We start from the raw sequence: 23,648 nt of genomic DNA, 5'->3' as shown, positions 1-23,648 counted from the left end.
AGATGAGCAGCAGACACCCACTGGAGCCACTTTCATGTCATTGCTCATGTAAGAACCCCTGCCAGCTACCTACTTTGTACAAATATCTCACACAGGAGTGAGACCTTAAAGCTTTTCAAATGACTACCTCTCTGGACTGGCTACCCTGCCTCCACCCACTGCCTCCCAGATCCACTACCTGCCCTCCCTTCCTGCCCTGCTCTGTGGCTCCAGGGCCCCCTCCTGCCCTATCAGTGGGCTTGGCCCTTCCTTCCATTGCCCCTTCACATGTGGGGGTGCTGACAACTTCCTGCTATTGCTAGTCCCTGGGCGCCTCACAATTCCTGACAAATGGCCTTACCCTGGCTACCTTCATCTCTGCGGAGGTCCCTTCGTTAACCCTGCTTCACTCTGAACTGACTCGGCAGGATTCTGTTCCCTGTCCGGCCCCTCTGCCAAGCCCACCACACTCAGTGCTCTTTCTCCAAACAGGGAAGGTGAAGACTGTCCCTGATGCCTGTTTAAAGTGCTTGGATAGAATTCACGCCTCAGAACAAAGATAAGTGTAGAGGCAGGAGGGTGCTGGGGTCTGCCCAGGTGAAATCTCCAGTGAGACTTAGCTTGAGAATGAAAACATGACCTGGATGTGGGGTTTTCGTCATCTCAGGGATGCCAGGACTGACACACAACCTCCTCACTCCTGAGCATCAGGACACTGGACAGAGACTTTTCAGATACTAGAGTTTGGGGGAACTTTTCCTCCCTTCTTTGAAGTTCCTCCACTGACTGGTGTTCCTGAGCAGAACGCTCTCCTTAAACCCCAGCTGACTAGCACAGACTTGAGCTGGGCACCTTCTTCTTGGAATCCCCTCACTCTCTGTGCTCTCAGCATCACCCTGGCCACATCTCCTACACTGCCCTTAGAGGCCCTTCTGGGGTCCCATTTCCAGATGCTAACTTACTGCCACAGTGCTGTCTGGGGATAGCAGGGACTGAATGTGCCCATGTCATGCTTCCTGTGATGGAAACATCATCAGTGCACAGCCCGGACTTGTTAACCTCCTGCCCCCACACAGGATCTTACTCTACTGGAGAATAGTTCTCAGCCATTAGTGAGCTAGTCTTCCCACCAGATCCAAATATCAGCAGAACGGCCTAAAGTTTTAACTTGTGGAATGATAAAGGCTGATTCAATTAAGATGTGAAGCCTCCAACCTCCTTCTAAAGGGGGAATCTTGAGAACTCTAAAAAGAGGAGGAGGTTAAAATGCAAGAATGACAACTGGTGTAATTGTTATTAGGGAGCACAGAAAACAACTGTATATATTCTGTCTTCATTTTACATAACTCAAAGTCCTTTCCTCTAAGTCTCTCCAGCTAACATTCTCCTGCATGGATATTGTCAAAATCACAAATCAGCATAATGTGCTCAAGTGCAAATGTTCTCTCTCCTCTTCATCCTCCTGGTTCCACCTCACCCAACCCCTCCTATACCCTCTGTGTGTGTGTGTGTGTGTGTGTGTGTCTTCCTAACTTCGCTCTTCTTATTCTGGACAGTTTCTCATGGAGCAGAGCAGGCAATTCACCATTCCTAAAGGCTACAGACTCCAGGTGCCTTGCAGGTTGTAGCTTTGATAAGGGAACATATGCAGCCATCTGCATGGGTACATTTCCAAGGCCTCCTTTAGAGTTGCTTACAGCTTAAAAAGATTTCTGGCTCTAATTTTCTAAGGCAGTCAAGGCTATGGGTGGGATAGACCTTTGGATCTTTCTAGGCCTGGGTTCTATAGGATTTGCTCTGGAGAACAATCCTTATTTCCTAAGGAAATGTTGTAGGAAATCACAGCTGGGCTGCCCTAGACCAGGCCCCCATAGAGTTATGGAAGTTTAATTATGCCCTGAGCAAATTCTAATATAGCTCAGCTCTGAGGGCTCGGGACTGGCCAGTGAGGATGAAATCTGCAATCACAGTGCAGAGGGATGCTGGTGAGGAGAGTTTTCAAGGGGAACTAAGCATTGTAGACTTAAGATTTCTCCTTTCATTATGGGGTCAGTAAGCCAAATACCTGTCTCCAGAGACACCATAAAGCCAGTGGATTATGGACATGGGGGGACCATTATACAATCAGTCATGGAATGTGCCTAGAGCAGGGTGCTGGGCAGAGCAGGTGGGAATAATGGTTCTCTCCATAGGTCTGACCTGGGACCAGCCAGTGAAAGCCAGGGTGTAAAAAGTAGACCCTTGTAGCCACATCTTCTCACTTCTGCTTCTCACTGACAAAAATCATGAACTTAGAACCAGCAGGGCAACTATGCTGGGTGCCAGCATCGCTCCAGAATGTTCCCTGGAGCAGGCCAAATACAGGGATCATAGCAATGTTTTAAGAGACAAGATCTCACTCTGTCGCTCAGACCTCCTAAGTACCTGGAACTACAGACGTGTGCCATCACACCTGGCTAATTTTTAAATTTTTTGTATAGATAGGGTCTCAATAGATAGCCTGGGCTAGTCTCAATCTCCTGGCCTCAAACAATCCTCTCACCTGGACCTCCCAAAGTATTAAAGTACGAGTCAACATGGCTGGCTATATGTGGGCATTTTTGACTGAATCCTACTCCAAAAGAATTTTGAACATCTTTTGCTACACATTAGCAATAAACATTCAGGGAGCTTAGTAATTCACAGAAGGTTTCTTCTTCTCCAATTTATAATCATTGATCAAATCTTTGACCTTTGCCAAAAGAATAAAAAATGAGACTCTATTTATATAATGAATAATTAAAAATGATTAGCATCTATGATGACTTTTTCATCTCAGGATCTCAGAAGGCCTTGCAAGCTTATTGTTATTTCCAGCCAGTGTTTATTGCACTGAGACTTCTTGGGTGGTCATGAAATCAAATCAATGGGGCATGATAAAAATGGAATTTTAAAATCTCAGAATGTAGCACATATGGTAAGGAGAAGTATTGTTTTAAGGAAACAACACAGAAGCTTCCATTGCAGAGGGCCACACCAACAGTAGGAAGAATGCTGAAGAGAAGCTGCCAACCATGACCCCTGCCTCCCCCCAAACCCATGGACAACTGTCCTGGGCACGTGGGACTCCTCTGAACAGAGAGTGGGGGCTTTGGGCAACTTTTGCGGGTGCAGGGCAGTAAAGGGAGAGCCCCAGCCCTTAATAAGGGGTGGCAGTGGATCCAGTGACATCGTTGCACAAACTAAATGCCTTCTCCTGGGCTTGCTGCCCTCTCTTGTCCCACCGTCTTTCTCCACACTTTCCCTATGAAGATCTGGAAACAAAAGTCTTCCATTTCCTATATTGTCCTTCTAGACTTCCACTCCCCCCACTCCTCCCCAAACTGGCTCCAGGACCCACCAGGCGTTGACCAGGCGTTGTTGTGGTCAACATCACTCATGAGCTTCCTCTCGCTGAATCAGATGGCTTTTAGACAATCATTCTGTATGACTTTTTGAGGCTCTATGATCAAAGCTTTAATGATGGAAACAGTGATCGCAGATGACAGGCCCTGAGTACATTTACTGCTGAGGACTTGGTGCTGCACACTGTCCCAAGTGTGCAAGGTGCACTGTCTCTCAGCCATCTTTTAGGTTGGTATTTTGATTTCCCTGTTTTAAAGATGAGGAAACAAGGCTTGAAAGGCCTAAGGAGATCACGTAACTGCACAGTGGCAGCCCTAGGATTTGCTTTCAGGTCTGCCTGACTCCAGAGCCAGGGCTCATAACCACCTCCCAACCCTGGCTCAACCTGCAGCTCTCTGTCCTGGGGCTCCTGCTTCTCTCACTTTCCTGTCTTGGTCCCTTCCGCTGCCTCCTCCTCCTTGCTCACTCAGCCTCAAATGACTTCCAAATCTGTCTCCTTAACTGAGTGAGGCCTCTCTCCTAAGCTCCAAATGTGCCGTCTACTGGCCTTCCTCACCATGGACACCTAAGAATCAATAGGCTCAAAGTGAATTACCCTTCCCTGAAAATCTTCTCTTCCTTTCAGTCTGCCTTCTCTGCTCTCTTTGTTCTTTCATTTATCCACTGAAATATTTACACATGCTCATGAGCTGCCCAGCACTATTCAGGCACCAGGAGTACCTAGAACACTGCAGACCTGGTCCCACCCTACCATGGTCGTCAAAGGGAGGAAGGTCAATAGACAGAAAAATGTTTGGAGGTATCAGATGCTGCCTCCCAAAGAAACACTGAACAGAAAGAGGGACGGAGGGAGGGGGGTGGGGCCTTGGTGTGTGTCACACTTTATGGGGGCAAGACATGATTGCAAGAGGGACTTTACCTAACAATTGCAATCAGTGTAACCTGGCTTATTGTACCCTCAATGAATCCCCAACAATAAAAAAAATATATATATATATAAAAAAAAGAAACACTGAACAAATTCTTTGAGGAAGTTATTTAGTTTGAATAACCTTAGCAGACATATGATGTTTGTAGTAAATTTTTTTTTTTTGCATTTTGTACAAAGGACATAGTTTTTTTTTTGTTTTTTTTTTTTTTTGGTAGAGACAGAGTCTCACTGTACCGCCCTCAGGTAGAGTGCCGTGGCGTCACACGGCTCACAGCAACCTCTAACTCTTGGGCTTACGCCATTCTCTTGCCTCAGCCTCCCGAGCAGCTGGGACTACAGGCGCCCGCCACAACGCCCGGCTATTTTTTTTGTTGCAGTTTGGCCAGGGCTGCGTTTGAACCCGCCACCCTCAGCATATGGGGCCAGCGCCCTACTCACTGAGCCACAGGCGCCGCCCCAAAGGACATAGTTTTTTACACAGAAGGAAAACAATGTGATTTAAGAGCAAAAAATAAAATGAAAGAAAAACAAATAAACAAAACAAACACAAGAATCTAGAGCAGCAAAATCTAGAGCAGCAGACTTGTGATCACTTGGCCAAGACTAAATATAACATAGTGAACCTCAAAGGTCAAATCTTTGGGGATGATTTTTATACTATCAGACAGTGAATTCTCAAAAATTATCTAGAATTGAGGAAAATTTTGGATGAACTATTCCACATCTGTCTTACTTTGTTTTGGGATGGATAATAGAATATCACAGACTGGGTAATTTTTTTTCTTTTTGAGTTTTTTTTGCCAGGGCTGGGTTTGAACCCACCACCTCCAATATATGGGGCTGGCGCCCTACTCCTTTGAGCCACAGGTACCACTACTGGTAATGTTTAATAAACAGACATTTATTGACTCACAACTTTGGAGCCTGCAAAGTCCAAGATCAAGGAGCCAGCCTCTGGGGAGGGCCTTCTCACTGCATCAATACTTGGCAGAAAGCACCAGACAGGAGAGAGGAAGTGCAAGAGAGGTCTACACTCATTCTTTTTATAAGGAATCCACTCTTGGGATAATGGAATTAATCTTTTTATGAAAGCAGAGACCTTAAAGGTTCCTTTTCCAAGCACCATTGATTGGGGATAAAATTTCCAACACATGGACTTTGGGGGACATGTTCAAACCATAGTGATGCCTATACACAACCACACACAGTTAGAAAGGAGGGTTTTTACACTGGTGATATATATTTAGAACCTCTTAAATGTTAATATCCTTTGATTCAGAAATACTACTTCTAATACCACATCTTAACAAAATAATAATTCAACTGTATGCATCATATGAATCACAGAAACATTATGTGAAAGCAGAAAACTGGAAAGTAAGACAAATGCTCAACATTCAGTGAAGAATTAAATGAACCAGAGTAACCATTAGTCACATCAATCTGAAGATTTAGTAAAAACACATAGAAAGTTTATGAAATAATGCTAACTTAAAAGATTATAAAATGACTAGGGACACTCTGACTGCCTCTATGCAAAGAAAACATTTATTTGCAAAAAAAGAAAAGCAAAAATGAAATGCTCTAAAGTGGTAGCCACAAGGTGGTCATATTATAAATGATTTTTCTTTTTAGGAGGTTTGTATTATTAATAATAATAATTTCTAACACTTATGGGGGCTTTTAATACTAAGTGCTTCACATGCTCATTTTATCTTCATAACAACCCTATGAGTCAGATACTATTAATACTGCTATTATACAAGTAAGAAAATCTAGGTTTAAGGAGAATGAATAACTTGCTAAAATCATACACAGATTTAGACGGTACATCTGGGGCTAGTCCTTGGTCTGGCTTCTATCGAAGCCAAGGATTTTAATCCCTACAGTATACATCTATTTACTTTTATTTGTCAATTAAAAGATGTATTGTTGGGCGGCGCCTGTGGCTCAGTGAGTAGGGCGCCGGCCCCATATGCCAAGGGTGGTAGGTTCAAACCCAGCCCTGGTCAAACTGCAACAAAAAAATAGCTGGGTGTTGTGGCAGGCGCCTGTAGTCCCCGCTGCTCGGGAGGCTGAGGCAAGAGAATCATGTAAGCCCAAGAGTTAGAGGTTGCTGTGAGCCGTGTGACACCACGGCACTCTACCCGAGAGTGGTACAGTGAGACTCTGTCTCTACAAAAAAAAAAAAGATATATCGTTTTTAAAATAAAGCCATAGTAAAATCAAATGCCATTTCCTTTCTGATGAAAGAAGTACCGAAACCTTAACTGGATTGGCTATAACTCCTTTAGAAATCAGTGTGGTGAAGGGTGAAAGAGAGAAGGAAGGCCACTGTAGGGATGGCAATGACTCAGGACAGGCAGGGAGAGAGGAAATAGGAAGACCCCCCACCCCCCACAGCACCAACCTCTACCAGTGCCTTGTTCACACAGTTCTTCCTGGTGGCCTGCTGGAGCTCCATGGCCTGATGGATGTACATTTTTCCAGCTAGGATTTCATTTTCTAGCATCGACAACTCTTTCACTGAAATGGGCCAATTCAACCGCTCCAATGCCTGGTTTAAAGCTGTCTTGTTTTCCAAGTACTGTATTGGTTTGTTTGCATCCAACCTAGAAAATAACAAAGAAGAAACAAAAGTGAAGAAAATGATCCTGAGAGAAACAATACAGTAAGATGGTCCTCAGTAAAGCTTCCTCTGAGAAATGTCTATTGAAACAGGTGTCAGAAGTCAGATGACAGAGAGTCATAGCCATGTCCCCTGGTCCATAGGGATTTTGGTGGCTTGAAAAGGTGAAAATGAACCATTTCTGTGAATTATGGTAGGCACTTCTCCCTATTACATTTGATTATTTGATTTTGAAGAAGTTTGATACCCTGAAATATTTTTCAACAGTTTTTTTTCTTACATGTTTGGAGTACGTTTTCTTTTCCCTTGGCAGAAACAAGCATGAGCTTTAAAGAGATTTCACAGAAGTATAATTAGCAGTGATTCTGAACAACAAAGCAAAGCGAAGCAAAACAAAACCCAAATGTTTGCTTTAGGGCAGTAATCCTTATACTAGCTCATTTTAGCTATTTTGATCTCCTTTCCCCCTTGTAATCCTAAAAGGACCTGAAGTTTCTAGCTTTGCTGTTTTGGTCCACAAGGAACAGAAGCTAAACTTTCTATGGCAGATGAGCAGAGGGACACCAGAGGAATCTAGTGTGGTGTGATGGCCCAGGTCCTGGATTCTATTTCCAGTCTAAGTCAGATACACTTAGAAGGAGAAGGGCAGAGAAAAATAAATATGTCATAATTATCATTCTCTTACTGCTGAGTGCATAATTTATTTCTTTAGATGTCAGATGTTAGAAAAGTATAATCTAAACTGAAAACAACCATAGGACTCAATACACAAACACAACCAAGACCTGTCTTCAGAAGATAGCAAAAATTATTATTAAAAATCGAAATTGGAATGATATCAGCAGGATGATGAAATAAGAAGCCTGAGGTCCTTGTGCCCCGACAAAGAAATAGATTTAACAATATATAGACCAAATTGCCCTTATGAGAATTCAAAAACCAATAAAAAGTAGCAGCAGTAACAGGCATTCCACCAGGAAGAGTTGCATCAAAGAGGGTAAGACAGTTTGCTGCCTTTTGCTTGCTCTGGACCCTCCCCTCTCTCCCTGGAACAATACAGTGCAATTGGAAGAAAACCTAATCCTGGCTTCTCCCTTGGAGAGAAGAGAGGAATATGCATCCAAAAAGCTTATTTTTTGAGGGAATGCCCCCAAACTGGTCTCTGTCTTACTGATGGGAACAGTGGTATCTTTTGGGTGCTAGATTAGGGGCCACTGAGAACAAAAGAGCGTCACAGCTTGTTATAGCATCAGAGGTATTACAATACTGAAGAGAGACACCAACAGGTGCAAGAGAGTACAGGCTCCAGAATAAAAACAGAAATAAACCTCTTTAAATGGGAAATTACACACATAGCTCAGAGAAGATATACCTCCAGAAAAAGTTTGAGAGAGCCCGAGAATCTCTAAATGGCATGAGTAGTGAAGGTTTTTCCTTATAAAAAGCCAATCTGTAGGCTTGGCGCCTGCAGCTCAGCAGCTAGGGCGCCAGCCACACACACCAGAGCTGGCGGGTTCAAATTCAGCCCAGGCCAGCTAAAATGACAATGACAACTACAACCAAAAGATAGCCGGGTGTTGTGGCAGGTTCCTGTAGTCCCAGCTACTTGGGAGTCTGAGGCAAGAGAATCGCTTAAAGAGTTTGAAGCACTCTACTGAGAGTGACAAAGTGAGACTCTGTCTTAAAAAAAAAAAAAAAAAAAAAGCCAATCTGTAAAAGCTGAGGGAGATGGCTGCTTTTAAAGTGCCCTATTCTTAAGATCATAAGGCATACAAAGATATGGGGAAAGGCATACAAAGATATAGGGGGGAAGCTCAGTCAAAGGAACAAAATAAATGTCCAGAAACTGACAGGAAATAAATGGAGATATGTTAATTACCTGATAAGGAATTCAAAACAGCCATCTTAATGATGCTCAGTGACCTAAAAGACAACATAGACAACTGTAGGAAATGAGAAAAATGATGTATGAACAAAATGAGAATAACAACAAAGAGAGAAACTATACAAAGAATAAAAGAGAAATTCTGGAGCTGAAGATGCAATACCTAAATTTAAGAATTCACTAGAGTTCAAACAGCAGATTTAATCGAGCAGAAGAAAAAAATAGGTAAATGTTAAAAATAGATTTTAAGTAATAAATTGTCATAAGAGACAAAAAGTGATATTATATAATGGTAACAATCTGCAAGGAAGATATAACAATTCTAAGTGTATATGCACCTAATATCAGAGCTCTCAAATATATAAAACAAAATTTGACAGAATTGAAGCAACAAATAGATGGCAGCCCACTAAAAGGAGACTTCAACATTCCACTTTCAATAATAAATGGAAAACAACACAGAAGATCAATACAGAAAAAAAGAACTTGAACAATATGGGCCAGTTGGACCTAACTGACATATACAGAACACTCCACCAAACAACAGCAGAATATAGACTCTTCTCAAGTGATTATAGAATATTCTACAGGATAGATCATATATTAGGTCACAAAACAATTATTTAAAACTTTTACAAAATTCAAAGCATACAAAGTGTCTTTTCTGACCAAAATGGAAATAACAAAGTGAAAACTGGAAAACACACACACACACACACACACACAAAATATATGTGTGTGTATATATATATATATATATTTTTTTTTTTTTTTTTTTTTGAGACAGACTCTCACTATGTCACCCTTGGTAGAGTGCCATGGCGTCACAGCTCACAGCAACCTCCAACTCTTGGGCTTAAGCGATTCTCTTGCCTCAGCCTCCCCAGTAGCTGGGACTACAGGCGCCCCCACACAGTGCCCAGCTATTTTTTGTTGTGGTTGTCATTGTTGTTTAGCTGGCCTGGGCCAGATTCAAACCCGCCAGCCTCAGTGTATGTGTGCCATAACCACTGTGCTATGGGTACCAAGCCAACACATAGATGTTTACATTAAACCACATGTAAAAGACTAATAATGTCTTGAAGAAATCACAAGGGTAATTAGTAAATATCTTGAGATAAAAACAAAAACATAGTATATCAAACTGTATAGATGTAGTTAAAGCTGTACTCAGAGGGAAATTTACATTGGTATACCCTTTAATGTGAAGAATAATTTCAAATTAACAAACTCATTTTCTATTTTAAAGAACGAGAAAAAGAATAAATGAAACCTAAAGTTAGCAGAAGGAAGGAAATAATAAAGATTAGATTAGAAATAAATGAACTAGAATGTAGAAAAACAAAAGAGAAAATCAATGAAACTAAGAGTGGGATTTTTTGAAAAGGATAGTGACAGTGACAAATGCTAGTAGCCAGATTAATTAAGAAAAAAAGAGAGGACTCAAGTAACTAAAATCAGAAATAAAAGTGGGAACATTACAACTGGTACCACAAGAGAAAGGGGGATTATGAAGGACTGCTGTGAACAATATTATACCAACCTAGAAGAAAGTGGTAAATTCTTAGAAACACTCCATTAACTATTTACAATAGTTATAAATAAAATAAAGTATCTAAGAATAAATTTTACCAAACAAGTGAGAGATCCTTTTAGTGATAATTAAAAAATATTGATGAAAGAAATCAAAGAGAACACATAAAATGGAAGGATATTCCATGTTCATGGATTGGAAGAGTCAATGTTGTTAAAATGCCCATACTACCTAAGGCAGTCTACAGAATCAATGCAATCTATATAAAAATACCAATGACATTCTTTATAAAATTAGAAAAAGTAATCCTAAAATTTATATGGATGCACAAAAGATCCAAAATAGCCAAAGCCATCCTGAGTAAAAGAATAAAACTGGAGGAATCATATTACCTGATTTCAAATTATATTCTAGAGCTACAGCCCAAATAGCATGGTACTGGCATAAAAACAGACACAAAGACCAATGGAATGATTAGAGAACCCCAAAATAAACACATACATCTATAGTAAACTCGTTTTCAACAAATGGGACAAGAACATACTTTGGAGAAAATACGGTCTCTTTAATAAATGGTGCTGGAAAAACTGTATATCTATATGCAGAATAATAAAACTAGATTGATATCTCTAGCCATGTACAAAAATCAAATCAAAAAGGATTTAAATACTTAAATCCAAGACATGACACTATAAAACTACTAAAAGAAAATATTGGAGAAATGATCCATCATTGTTCTGGGCAAAGATTTCTTGAGTAATACCTCCGAAGCACAGGCAACCAAAGCAAAAATAGATAAATGGTATCACATCAAGCTAAAAAGCTTCCACACAGCAAAGGAAACAAACAACAAAGTAAAGGAGAATCCACAGAATGGGAGAAAATATTTGCAAACTACCCATGTGACAAAGGATTGATAACTAGAATATATGTGCATATAAGAAACTTCACTCAATACGAGAAAATCAAATGATCTAATTAAAAATGAGCAAAACATCTGAATACACATTTCCCAAAAGAAGATACACAGATGGCCAAGAAGTATTATGAAAAAATGGTCTACATCATTAGTCATCAGAGAAATGTAAATCAAAGCTACAATGAGGTATCATGTCATCCCAGTTAAATTGGCTTTTATTCAAAGACGAGCAATAATGAATGTGGTGAGGATGTCGAGAACTGGGAATCCTCATACACTGTTGGTGGAAATGTAAATTAGTACAGCTACTATGGAGGACAGTTATAGAGGTTCCTAAAAAAACTGAATCTAGAACTACCATATAATCTAGCAATCCCACTGCTAAAAGATCTACCATTGTTAATACTATTTTTTGTATTACATGGCTGAATACTTTCCGGACAGCCCTCATACATCCAAAAGAACGGAAATAAGTAGATGGAAGAGACAGCTACCCTCCCATGTTCGTTGCAGTAGCAGTCACAATATCCAAGATTTGGAATTACACTCAGTGTCCAGCAAAGGACGAATGGATAAAGAAAATGTGGTACATATTACACAGCAGAATATTCTTCAGTAATAAAAAAATGAAATCCTGTTATTTATGATAACATGGGTAAAACTGGAGAATATTAAGTGAAATAAGCCAAGCACAGACAGCAGAATTTCACATGTTCTCACTCACATGTGGGAGCTAAAAGCTAAAATAATTGATACCATGACGATGGACGGTAGAATGATGGTTACTGGAGGCTGGAAAAGGTAACAGGGAATGGGGGACAGAAGGGGATGGTTAATGAATGCAAAAATATAGTTACATAAAATGAACAAGATCTAGTATTTGATAGCATAACAGGTAACCAAAGTTGGCAATAAGTTATTGCATATTTAAAAATAACTAAAAGAGTGAAATTGGAATGTTCTTAACACAAAGAAATGATAAAAGCTTGAGGTGATAGATATCCCAATCACCCTGATTTGATGAATAGCATACACATGGTATGCCTATATCAAAACAGCATATGTAGTCCATAAATACATTTAATTATTATGTATCTATGATTATTCAAAATAAAATTATTTTTATAATTTAAAACTTCTGGACACATTATGAAGGATGTGAAAAGGCAACCCATGGAACTGGAGCAAATATTGGTAAATCTTATATCTGATAAGGGTGTAATACTTACAAGTCTTACAACTCAACAGCAAAAACACAACCCAATTTAAAAATGGACTAGGGACTTACGTGGACATGTCTCCAAAGAAGACATACAAATGGCACATGAAAAGATGTTCAAACATCACTGGTCATTAAGAAAATGCATATCAAAACTACAATACAATACCCTTAACATTCATTAGGATGAACTTTAATTTTTTAATTATTTTTCTTCTTTTTTTCCCCCTTTTTCTCATGGCCAAGACTAGGGCTTTATTTTTTTTTATTAAATCATACACACATAGATCATGTATGCATTAATGCATTTATGGGGTACAGTGTGCTGAATTCATAGAGAATTGGGAACACTTACATCACACTGGTTAATATATACCTTGTCTCATTTACTTAATTATTGTGTTAAGACATTTATACTCTATACTAATACATCTGACGTGTACCCTTGCATTACGCACCATAGGTTGAACTTTAATTTTTTTAAAAAAGAGAAGTAGCAATGGTTAATGAGGATCTGGAGCAATAAGAACCCACCATACAATCCAGCAATTCTACTACACGGTGTTTATCCAATGGAAAGGAAATCAGTATGTGTGTACCAAAGGGATGCCTGCACTTCCTGCACTTTATTGCAGCATTATTCACAATAGTCAAGCTGTGGAATCAACCTAAGTGCCCATCAGTGGATCAATGGTTAATGAAAATTTGTATGCACGCAATGGAAATACTATTCTGCCATAAAAAAGAATGAAATCCTGTCAGTTGCAGCAACATGGATGGAACTGGAGGTCATTATATTAAGCCATATGTAGGAGTTTTAAAAAGTTGATCTCATGAAGTAGAGGATAGAATGAGAATTACCAGAGGCCTAGAAGGGAGTGTGGATGTGGAGGGGGAGAGGAAGAGAAATTGTTTAATAGGCATAAACATACAGTTAGGAAGAAGAAATAAATTCTAGTCTTCAATAGCACAGTAGGTGATTATAGTTAACAATAATTTATTGTATATTTTAAACTAGCCAGAGAGAAGATTTTCTTTTTTTTTTTTTTTTGAGACAGAGTCTCACTATGTCACCCTGGGTAGAGTGCTGTGACATCACAGCTCACAGCAACCTCAAACTCTTGAGCTTAAGTGATTCTCTTGCCTCAGCCTCCCAAGTAGCTGGGAATATAGGCACCCGCCACAACGCCCGGCTATTTTTGGTTTTAGTTGTCATTGTTGTTTGGCAGGCCTGGGCTGGGTTTGAACCCACTTGTTCCAGTGTAATGTGCCTGACGCCCTAGCCGCTGAGCTACAGGCACTGAGCCAGAAGAGAAGATTTTAAATGTTCCCAACACAAAGAAATGATAAATGTTTGAGGTGATGGATATCCTAAATATGTTGATTTGATCATTACACATTGTATGCATACATTAAAATATCAAGAGCATTCCGTAAGTATGTAGAATTAAAATTGTCCTACTCAATATATACTGGTAACGTTTCTTATCTTGTATATTGAATCTTGTATCTCTTGTAATTGCAGAAGTCAAAGTGACTTGAGTATTATCATTTTAATACAGTCTTTGTCTTTCCTAAAAAGTGCAAACATATTTTCGCCACCCTCTGTATATATATATACACTGTACACACACACACACATAGTACCAACACATGCTACAATTTGCATGAATTTTGAAAACCTTAAGTTTTTATATTAACTAAGTAAAAGAAGCCAGACATAAAAGGTCACATGTTGTCATTTCCTTCATATGATATATATACACAGTGGGCAAATTCATGGAGACAGAAAGCAGACTAATGGGTCACCAGGGGATGGAGAGAAGTTAGTGGGAAATGTTACTTTATTATAGTTACTTATAGGTACATGGTGTTTCAGGGGGTGATGAAAAAGTTTTGAAACTAGAAAAAGGTGGTGTTTTGCAAAACATGTTTGAATATCCTAGATACCACTGAATTATATGCTTCAAAATGGTTAATTTTAGGTTACATGAATTTCACCAAAATAAATAAAAAGCAAGGAGAGAATGGAATGGCTTACTTTGCTTTTTCCTCTTGAGATAATGCTCGCCAAACAATTTTATTCAAGCGTCTGTTTGAAAAAAAAAATAAAGACAATGATAATTTAGTAGGAATATGTCTTTTCCTGGCAAAAGGCTGACCCCAGGCACTGCAGAGGAGCCCAAGATAAGCACCGTCACTCCTGGACCACAGTGCTGTTATCTGAGCATATCATTATGGCATTTGTGTCAAATATTAAAGGAGCTCAGTCAGGTACAACCCAGTCTGATCAAAGGCAGTAGACAGACTATTCCTATGTGTTAAGATGTTTCTTTACTTCCACCATTTTTCTTCCTAAGGAAAAAACTGCCTTAGGCTTTCTGTAGACATTCCTCTGCCTGGATGCTCAGAGTAAAAGAGGTTAATAGGGTCATAAATAATAGTACTGGGATGCAGTTTAGAGATCAACCAGCCTGACCACCTTGTTTTCCAAATGAGGCTCCTGAGGGTCAGAGAGATGAGGCGCTTTGCTCATCTACTGCTGCTAGCTGGCAGCGCCCACACTACAGCTCATCACTTCTCTTTAGACTGAGAAGCTGTCAATCCAGGAGGAAAGAAGAAGATGGAGCCAGTGGTTCCTCCAGGGGAGTCACTACCCCAAAGCAGGCCTCCTGAACTGCAGGGCTCACAACACTGGCTTCAACCTTGTGCACATTAAAAAAAAAGAAAAAATTGATTCAATCGAATGTGGTGAGAAGACACTATCCCACTCAGGAGACTTTCTTCTAACCAGTGGACCCAGCACCATGGGACCGGGCTCTGAGCACACACTTCTGGTGGAGGAGTTATCCTGTCCTGTTCTCCTGTCATGAGCCTGATGAGAACACAGAAAGAGAGGCTGGTGTGGGGGTTAAAGATGTACTCTGGAGCCACAGTACCTATGCTGAAAGTTAGCTTCTCCTCTTCCTAGCTGTGAGACTCTGAGCCAGTACTTAACTTTTCCTGCAAAATGTGCATAATAGTACCTCCCCCTTCCTAGTGTCACTGTGAGGACTCGATGAGCTAGTGTGTATCATCCAATAGACACAACTGTATTGGACACACTAAATGTTCTGTAAGTGCTAGAAAAAAGTCAGGAAGAGGGAAACAAGCCAGCTCAGTGCTTCTGTCTCACTTGAAATTTTTGGTTCTTTGGGGCCTATTTGGAAATTGGTTTTCTTTAATCGTGTGAGTCATGTAACAATGATCAAGTACACTAAGACTTGTTAAAAGGATTCATATTAGGCATTTTGGGCGGTAATTTTGTGTGTGTACTTCTTTTCTTAAAAAGACCCACCTATTCACAATCCTCTTAAAACTAAATTTTGAAAGTGGAGGCAGTGTGGTAGGCGGAGAAGCTGGCAGTGTGGGTAAGGCTTTGGAATGACAGGTCTGGGTATAAACTCAGTGTCCCCACTTTGCTGCTGTGTAATCCTGTGTTACACAGCTTTTGGAAACTCCTCTTTCTCATTAATAAGAAAAGGACAACACCACCTGCCCTTGGCATCCTTGAGATGAAAGGTATATATAACATGACCAGGAATAACTCTATGGTTGTTCCTTCCAGGTTCTGAAGAATGAGGCTTATAAATTTTGAGAAATCATTGATGAATGAATGAACTAGCGTATACTTCTAATTTCAATTCAATACTTTAGAAAAGACTTTTCCAAGAGCACACTTTCAAAACCTCTGTAATTCTATTTTCCATCTTCACTGAAATATTTCAATGATTCTACTGAAGCCATTGGCTCTTCAGTGCTGGGAGGCAATCACAGGAAAACCACTGTGTTACGTGTGTTATGATGGGCCTCCCTGTGGGGTGTCGGAAGGGCACAGGGTGTGAGGGCCTTTCTGAGGCTGGCTCAGACTCTTGTTTGGGCGTTTTACTAATGATAGTTTCTCTTTGTTGTAGGAGAGTGAAACTTGGCTAAGGGGGTGTATTCATTAGCTTTCTCTGTCTCTAATTTTGAAATCTACTTGTGCCAAGAAGTGACTCATTAGCAAAGCAGTTTGTAACTAGTGACACTTCAGAAGTTTGAGAGCATCCAGCCCAGTGAATTGAAGACTAAGTAGAGGGTTCTAAACATGGTTCCAGAGTCAGGTTAGAACAGAGGCTTCTCCTGTGGATCTGAGAGTGACCTTGACTTTAGGCCTGCAAACAAAGTAAGGTGCAGAAAAATCACCCCAGAATCTAGCCAGTCCTGGCAATATTCACTCAAAGATTATGCTCAGACACACAAAGCTAAAATTACTCCCTCAATTCTCAAAATATTGAAACAGAAGAACTTTAACACATGGGTACTGTGACCAGAATCACTAGTTTATGTCATTATTTTGGCCAAAGGACTGTAAGCTTCCCATTTGCCTAGTCATCCTTAACCTAAAGCCACATGAGGTTATATATATATACATATGTTAGGTCACATGAGGTTATATAAGGTTACATCTGGCTTACTTTTGTTTGGAAAGGCCTTAGAAATGTTACTTGGGATAACATTGGATGGAGATAAAGCATTTCCTTTTCATATTCTGCATATTTTGAGAAAAGTGGAGCAAAGTGGAGCAAATTGGAGCAAATTGAAAAAAGGAATGATATTTACATCAACAAAAGTCTTAAACTATTGAATGCAAAAGATTAAGAAGTTGTGTCCTGTGTAATGTTCATATTAAATTAATATTATTAAATCATATTGTTAAATTATTTAATATAAACATCAAATTAGCAATACCAAATAATTTAGTCAATAATCTTACATATTATTAAATGATATCAGTCAGGTTAAAATTAATGTTATTAATAAGATTAGAATAATATTATTATAACTAATAATAATATAGTGACAATATTTGTCTAGAGGGTACTAAAAGGCTTTTTCCAGATTCTCTCACTGGAAGTAAGAAGTGGGAAAAATCACTTACTATGTCTATATTTTGGTTTTGTTGCTAAGTAAGAAGGCCTCTCTTCTGCCTGGGAATGGGGGTCCCTATCCTTCTTGAAACTCCTGGGAAAGGTCAGCACAGTGGGAGGAGCTTTATAACTGTCACACTGCATATATGTATCGTCATTTTAGGATCATCAGATTCAGGAAATGAAAGGGTTAAGTAATTAGCATTAATTGCTCTTTATATGTGATTTACATAAACCTCACTTGCCCTATGAGACAAACAGGTTCCATGAGTAAGGAATATGAGGCTTTCCCAGAGTGGTATCAGAACCAAGAATGAACCCCCCCCAAAAAAAACTGTCTGACCTCTAAGCTCTAGCTTGTGGTCTTGCACCAGGCTTTCCCAGACCAGGCAAATATAGAAATCTGGTACTTGAATTCAAACAAATTACACTAGAATTGGAATGGTATTAGTATATTGCGTTTTGATTGACTGAATTTGAAGAATTTTAATAACTGAACTTGAATTATATCAAATTTGAATAGAATAGTCAAATACCTGAGTGCACATATGCACACACACAGACCCCTGCTAGGAATAGGGGATGAAGGAGAAAGCAAGGCTGGCTGAGCCCTTGGCCTCAGGAGCTGACATCCTATAGGGGCAGAGATGGTCAGCAGGCCGCAGGCCTGTGTCCTGAGTGCTCTGAGGGCCACACACAGGGTGGGCAGTGGAGGGGAACTGTGGAAAGGCCTCTGAGGAGGGACCCTGGCGCTGAGGCAAAAAGGGATGAAAGACCCTGTAGAGTGCCAGCAGCTCAGCAGGGGGAGAAGCAAGTTCAAAGACAAGGAAAGCCCTGCCTGGAAGTCTCAGACCCACAAGGAAGGGGGAGCCTTGACTGGCTCAACCTGCATTCATAAGAAAGATGCAGGGCAGGTAGAGACTCAGAGATACACTAAGGAGCCCAGGTAAGAGTGGCCTTGGTTCTCAGTTGAGGGCAGTGGGATAGCTTCACGTGCAAGGGGGCTTGGGAGAGCCCTGTGATGGCACAGTGGGGAAAGGCTTGCCTTGACACTGGACTGTATAAACTCCACGGGCAGGAGTCAGACCTTGAAATTGTTTTGTACACACATTAGACGCACTGCAAAACAACAAGAGGCTGATAAATGCTGGCCTGAGCCACATCTTTAACTTCCATGGACTTTCATTTCTCCCACCCACATGGTAAATGGAAATCCAACTTCCAGAACCAAGAACAGGTTTGTCTGAAGAAGCTGGGTGTGCTTTAAGTTTTAGCAAGAGCTGTGCACCAAGGATTAACTGAGCGCTGGGGGCGGGGTGGGCAGGCGATAACAGCATGGCCAGGGTAAAGACTGGGTCCTCTGCCCCTGCAAGAAGAGGCTCCTGTCTCAGAATGGACACAGTGACTATTTCAGAGCATGGATTTCACTGTAGTCAACTTGATCGTTATCTTGAACTTGATACAAAATTTTTTTAATAATAATATATACTTATCTCCATTATTTCATTACGTTAAATATGTCATCGAAATGTAAAATGTCTATAGATTTTTGAAAAGGAAGATGGTTTCCTTAAAACTCTGCCAAAAATGTTCAGGTTAAGTACTTAATGCAGTGCCTGGAACACAGGAAACCTTGTGCTAGTTGCTGCCACTGCTGTTGTTATTCCTCATGAACAATTTTAGAAATTGCTTCAGAAACAAAACAAGGCTAAGCTAAAATAAAAGGCCAAAACAAACAAATTCCACATCCATTAAAGAGCAGCCAGGAGGAATACTCACTTTTCATAGGACTTAATCGCCTGTTCCACTTTTCGCTTGTAAAGACTGAGCTTGATTCCTTTGGGGTTAATTAACATCATCTTATTTGTGTCGCTGGATACATGTGCCAGAGGGAACACCTACATATCAATATCAAAGGAGAGGAAAGTGTCACTTGATAGGTTAACAAGTATCCTCAAAAAAGTATCTGTATAGCTGTCTACATTTTTTTCTGATTATAAACTCAACACATTATACATGTAGAAAATATAGTAAATCATAAAGAAGAAATAAAAATGAGAGATATTATTGTGAACCATTTCCTTTCAATTTTTAAAACTAGATATTTTAAAAACAACCACCACCACACAAACACACAGGCCAAAAACCAGCAATAAAGGCCAAAACTGTTTCTGAAGTGCTAATGAGAATCGAGTATCGTCTTCAGAGGCCTCTGTCCAATCAGGGAATAAGAAATAAGAGGTAGGATGTCAATTTTGTTTCTTCACAACTTAGTGGTGGGTCAACCCTCTTTTTCATATACTTGTTTTACATTTTATTTTTTAAGGATATTTTATTGTTGATATCTTTTGACCATTTTTCTTATCAGTTTTTAAGAGGTTCTTATAACATGTCAAACATAGAAAGCTTAGTGATTGACAAAACCACTTCCTATAAGAACAGCAGAGCACCAGAAAGAAAGGCTTTCTGATATTCTTTCTGCCTCTGCCTAGTGCTTATTTCTGGCTTTTTGTATACCTGATTCCACACCAGGCAATTCTAGGGAGAAAAATGGTAGACTTATTGTTGGTTTGGTCTCTCTCCCCAGTTGTTTGGGATCATCTCAATTTCGAAGTTCACTTCCATATAAATATATAGTCTATGATTTATAGTTGTATTTAATGGGAAAGACAGGCTTACCCACCCTCCCCTGAATCAAAACCCACCTTCATTCTTTTCTTCCCGACTGACCTTTCATCTTAACAGTACCTGTTATTTTATGCTTATGTTTCCAGATTACCCGTCTCTCTCTAGTAGTATGTCAGCTCCGTAAGAGCAGAAACTGCTTGATTCATGACTGCGTTCCCATCTCTTAGAACGGTACCTCATACACAGTGTGCCCTCAGCAAACATGTGTTGATAAATGAATAAATGCACGCTTATAAAATGTATATCTCATATCTTAATATTTAAATAAAAAAGAAAAATGTCTCACAGGAACATACTGAACTATACTATCATTGTTTCAATATTGTAGTATATGATTCTGATTATAGGAACATATAGGTATTTTGGAAATGTGGAGAATTACTTTTAAGAAGCAAATTTTTGCATTCAATCAAGATGACATAACTCACGCTTTTATGTTTCTCTGCCCCTCCAAAAATCATACAAATCTTATGTTGTTATTAAGAATGCATAGAAAAGAAAAAGGAAAGGGTGTTGCATGACTGATAAATAGATTTCTAGAGACAAAAAGCTGAGCAGAAATGTGAAAAGCTGAGCAGGGTTGAAGCTATATGGGCTTGCCGATTCTGTGTTCAAAGAAGGCAGTGCAGGAGGAGCTCAACTCTCAGAAAATAAGTGGGATTATGAGTACTTTGTAAAACAAAAGCCTGAATCAGGCTGAGCACCAGGCATCAGCACTGGTATGGTGGTCCCTTACCCCTGAAAGAAGGCCCTGCCTAGGGGGAGCAGATACTGGTGTAGCCTCACAACTAAGAACTAAGTCAAGCCATTCTTCGTAATATCCACAGTATCACTGTGGAACAAGAGTGTAACCACCCATGGTGAGGGGGTAGGGCCGTAGGTGAAAGGGATGAACTTAGGCAACTGTAAAACAGAGGAAAAAGAGGAAAGGCAGATTTTAAGAGAATCTTATTAAAAGGAGATAACAAACTAAAATTTCCAAGTATATACAGAAGTAAAATGTCAAAAATAATAACTGAGCAAATCAATAATCAGAATGTCAACCCACTTGAGAATAAATTCATTAAGCCATCTCACAATGACTTTAAGTTAATTATGATTAAAATTGCTTGTGATTAGGTTCTCAAAAATGTAGCAGATATATACATATATATATATATATATATTTTTTTTTTTTGTAGTTTTTGGCTGGCGCCCTACTCTTTTGAGCCACAGGCGCTGCCCTGCAGCTATCTAAAAGTACAAAACCTTACTGAAGTGCCATAAGAAGAAATAGATGGGATTAAAAAAATAAAAAAAATCTATCTTGGAAAAAAATTGTAATTGAAATAAAAAAATCTTAACAGCTAGAATAAATTTTCAACTGACATAATTAGAAAAAGAACTGGTGAAGTGGGTGATTATACTAATGACTTTCCACAGAATACAGCACAGGGAGGTAAAAAAAATATAGTTATAGATGATGATGACAATCATGATGAGAGATAAAGAAACTTAAAGGAATTTCAGAAGAGAATAGATTATTAGAGAAGCAACATGTGAAACTATAATAGTTGAGTATTCTACAATTGGAAAAAAGAAATAAGTCCTCAGATCAAAACTGAGTCCATATCAAAACAGACGAAAAAGGAAAAATCCATACATAAATTGGAGTAAAACTGCAGCATGTCAAATCTAAAGGAAAATCTTATAAGCAATCCTTACAAAAAAAAAAACCATATAAAGCAGTGACATATTTAATAGATAATAGCTATTTGAGCATACACAGATCAACAAATGTGATTCATCACATAAACAGGAGTAAAAACAAAGACCATATGGTCATTTTAAAATCAAGCATTTGATAGAATCCAGTTCCTCTTTGTGATAAAAAAAACCCTCAACAAACTAGGCATATAAGGAACAAACCTCAAAATAATAAAAGGCATGTGACAAACCCATTCCACCATCACACTGAATAGGAAAATAGGTCTCCCTAAGAACTGGAACAAGACAAGGATGCCCAACTGTTGCCCCTTTATTCAACATTAGTACTAGAAGTCATAGCCAGCGTAATCAGGTAAGAGAAAGAAATAAAGGTCATGCAAATTAGAAAAGAGGAGGTCAAACTATTTCTGTTTGCTGATGATATACTCTTATATCTAGAAAATTCTAAAGATTCCTCCAACAGACTCCTAGAGTCTAATTGATAAATTCAGTAAAGTCTCAGGTTACTATACTAATGTATAGAAATCAGCAACATTTCTATATGCTAATATGCTGAGAGTCACATCAAGAACCCAGTACCATATACAATAGCTGCAAAAAATTAAAATAGCTAGGAATATATCTTTACAAGCAGAACAACATAACATTGATGGAAGAAACCACGGATCACGCAAATAAATGGAAAAACATCTCATGCTCATGGGATAGAATAATCAATATTAGAATGTCCATTCTGCCCAAATTGAAAGACTTAACTGTAAGACCTGAGGCCACAAAAATTCTAGAATAAAACTTAAGAAAAACTCTTCTGAACATTGAGTTTGGCAAAGAATTTATGACCGACCTGAAAAGCAAATACAGCAACAAAAATAAATAAATGAGACTTAATTAAATTAAAAATTTCTGCTCAGCATAAGAAATAATCAACAGAACAAATGGACAACCTGTAGAATGGGAGAAAATATGCACAGACTGTACACATCTGACAGAGAAGTAATATACCAGAATATACAAAGAACTCAAATCAGCAAGAAAAAAAACCCAAATAACTCCATCAAAAAGTGAGCAAGATACATGAACAGATTTTTTTCAAAAGATATACAAATAGCTAAATAGCTAACAAACGGGCGGCTCCTGTGGCTCAGTCGGTAAGGCGCCGGCCTCATATACCGAGGGTGGCGGGTTCAGGCCCGGCCCCGGCTGAACTGCAGCCAAAAAATAGCCGGGCGTTGTGGCGGGCGCCTGTAGTCCCAGCTACTCGGGAGGCTGAGGCAAGAGAATCGCTTAAGCCCAGGAGTTGGAGGTTGCTGTGAGCTGTGTGAGGCCATGGCACTCTACCGAGGGCCAGAAAGTAAGACTGTCTCTACAAAACAAACAAATAAACAAAAAAAAAACCAAATAGCTAACAAACATATGAAAAAATATTAAACATTGTAATCATCAGGGAAATGCAAATTAAAACCACAATGAGATACCACCTTACCATGTCAGAATTGCCATTACGAATAGGTCAATAGATGTTGGCATAGATATGATGTAAAGGGAACACTTAACGCCCTGTTGGTGGGACTACCAAATAGTACAACCTCTGTAGAAAACAGTATGGGTATTCCTCAAAGAATTAAAAGTAGATACCCAGAATTCCATGACTGGGTATCTGCCCAAAGGAAAATAAGTCATTATATATATTTAAAAAATCAGCACCCAAATATTTATCACAGCACAATTCACTATTACCAAGATATGGAATAAACCTTAGTGCCCATCAACTGCTGAGTAGATAAAGAAAATGTGCCATATATTTGCTACTATAAAAATAAAGAA

At 39.3% G+C, this 23,648-nt stretch overlaps 1 protein-coding gene across 1 annotated transcript in view; it reads right to left on the bottom strand.

The window, feature by feature from the left end:
- The window catches only part of VWA3B (von Willebrand factor A domain containing 3B), a 250,813-nt gene that overhangs the window by 31,027 nt on the left and 196,138 nt on the right, over window positions 1–23,648 (bottom strand). The window contains exons 21-23 of the mRNA XM_053588419.1: window positions 19,209–19,327; window positions 14,522–14,572; window positions 6,705–6,906 (exon numbers count right to left, since the gene is read on the bottom strand). Of these exons, the coding sequence (XP_053444394.1) occupies window positions 6,705–6,906; window positions 14,522–14,572; window positions 19,209–19,327 (372 nt within the window). The remainder of the gene's footprint in view (window positions 1–6,704; window positions 6,907–14,521; window positions 14,573–19,208; window positions 19,328–23,648) is intronic.

Source organism: Nycticebus coucang, chromosome 4, assembly GCF_027406575.1.
Source record: "Nycticebus coucang isolate mNycCou1 chromosome 4, mNycCou1.pri, whole genome shotgun sequence".
In the NCBI taxonomy this organism is placed as follows: domain Eukaryota; kingdom Metazoa; phylum Chordata; class Mammalia; order Primates; family Lorisidae; genus Nycticebus; species Nycticebus coucang.
The sequence above is the reverse complement of the archived record's forward strand: the minus strand, read 5'-3'. Positions and strand labels throughout refer to the sequence as shown.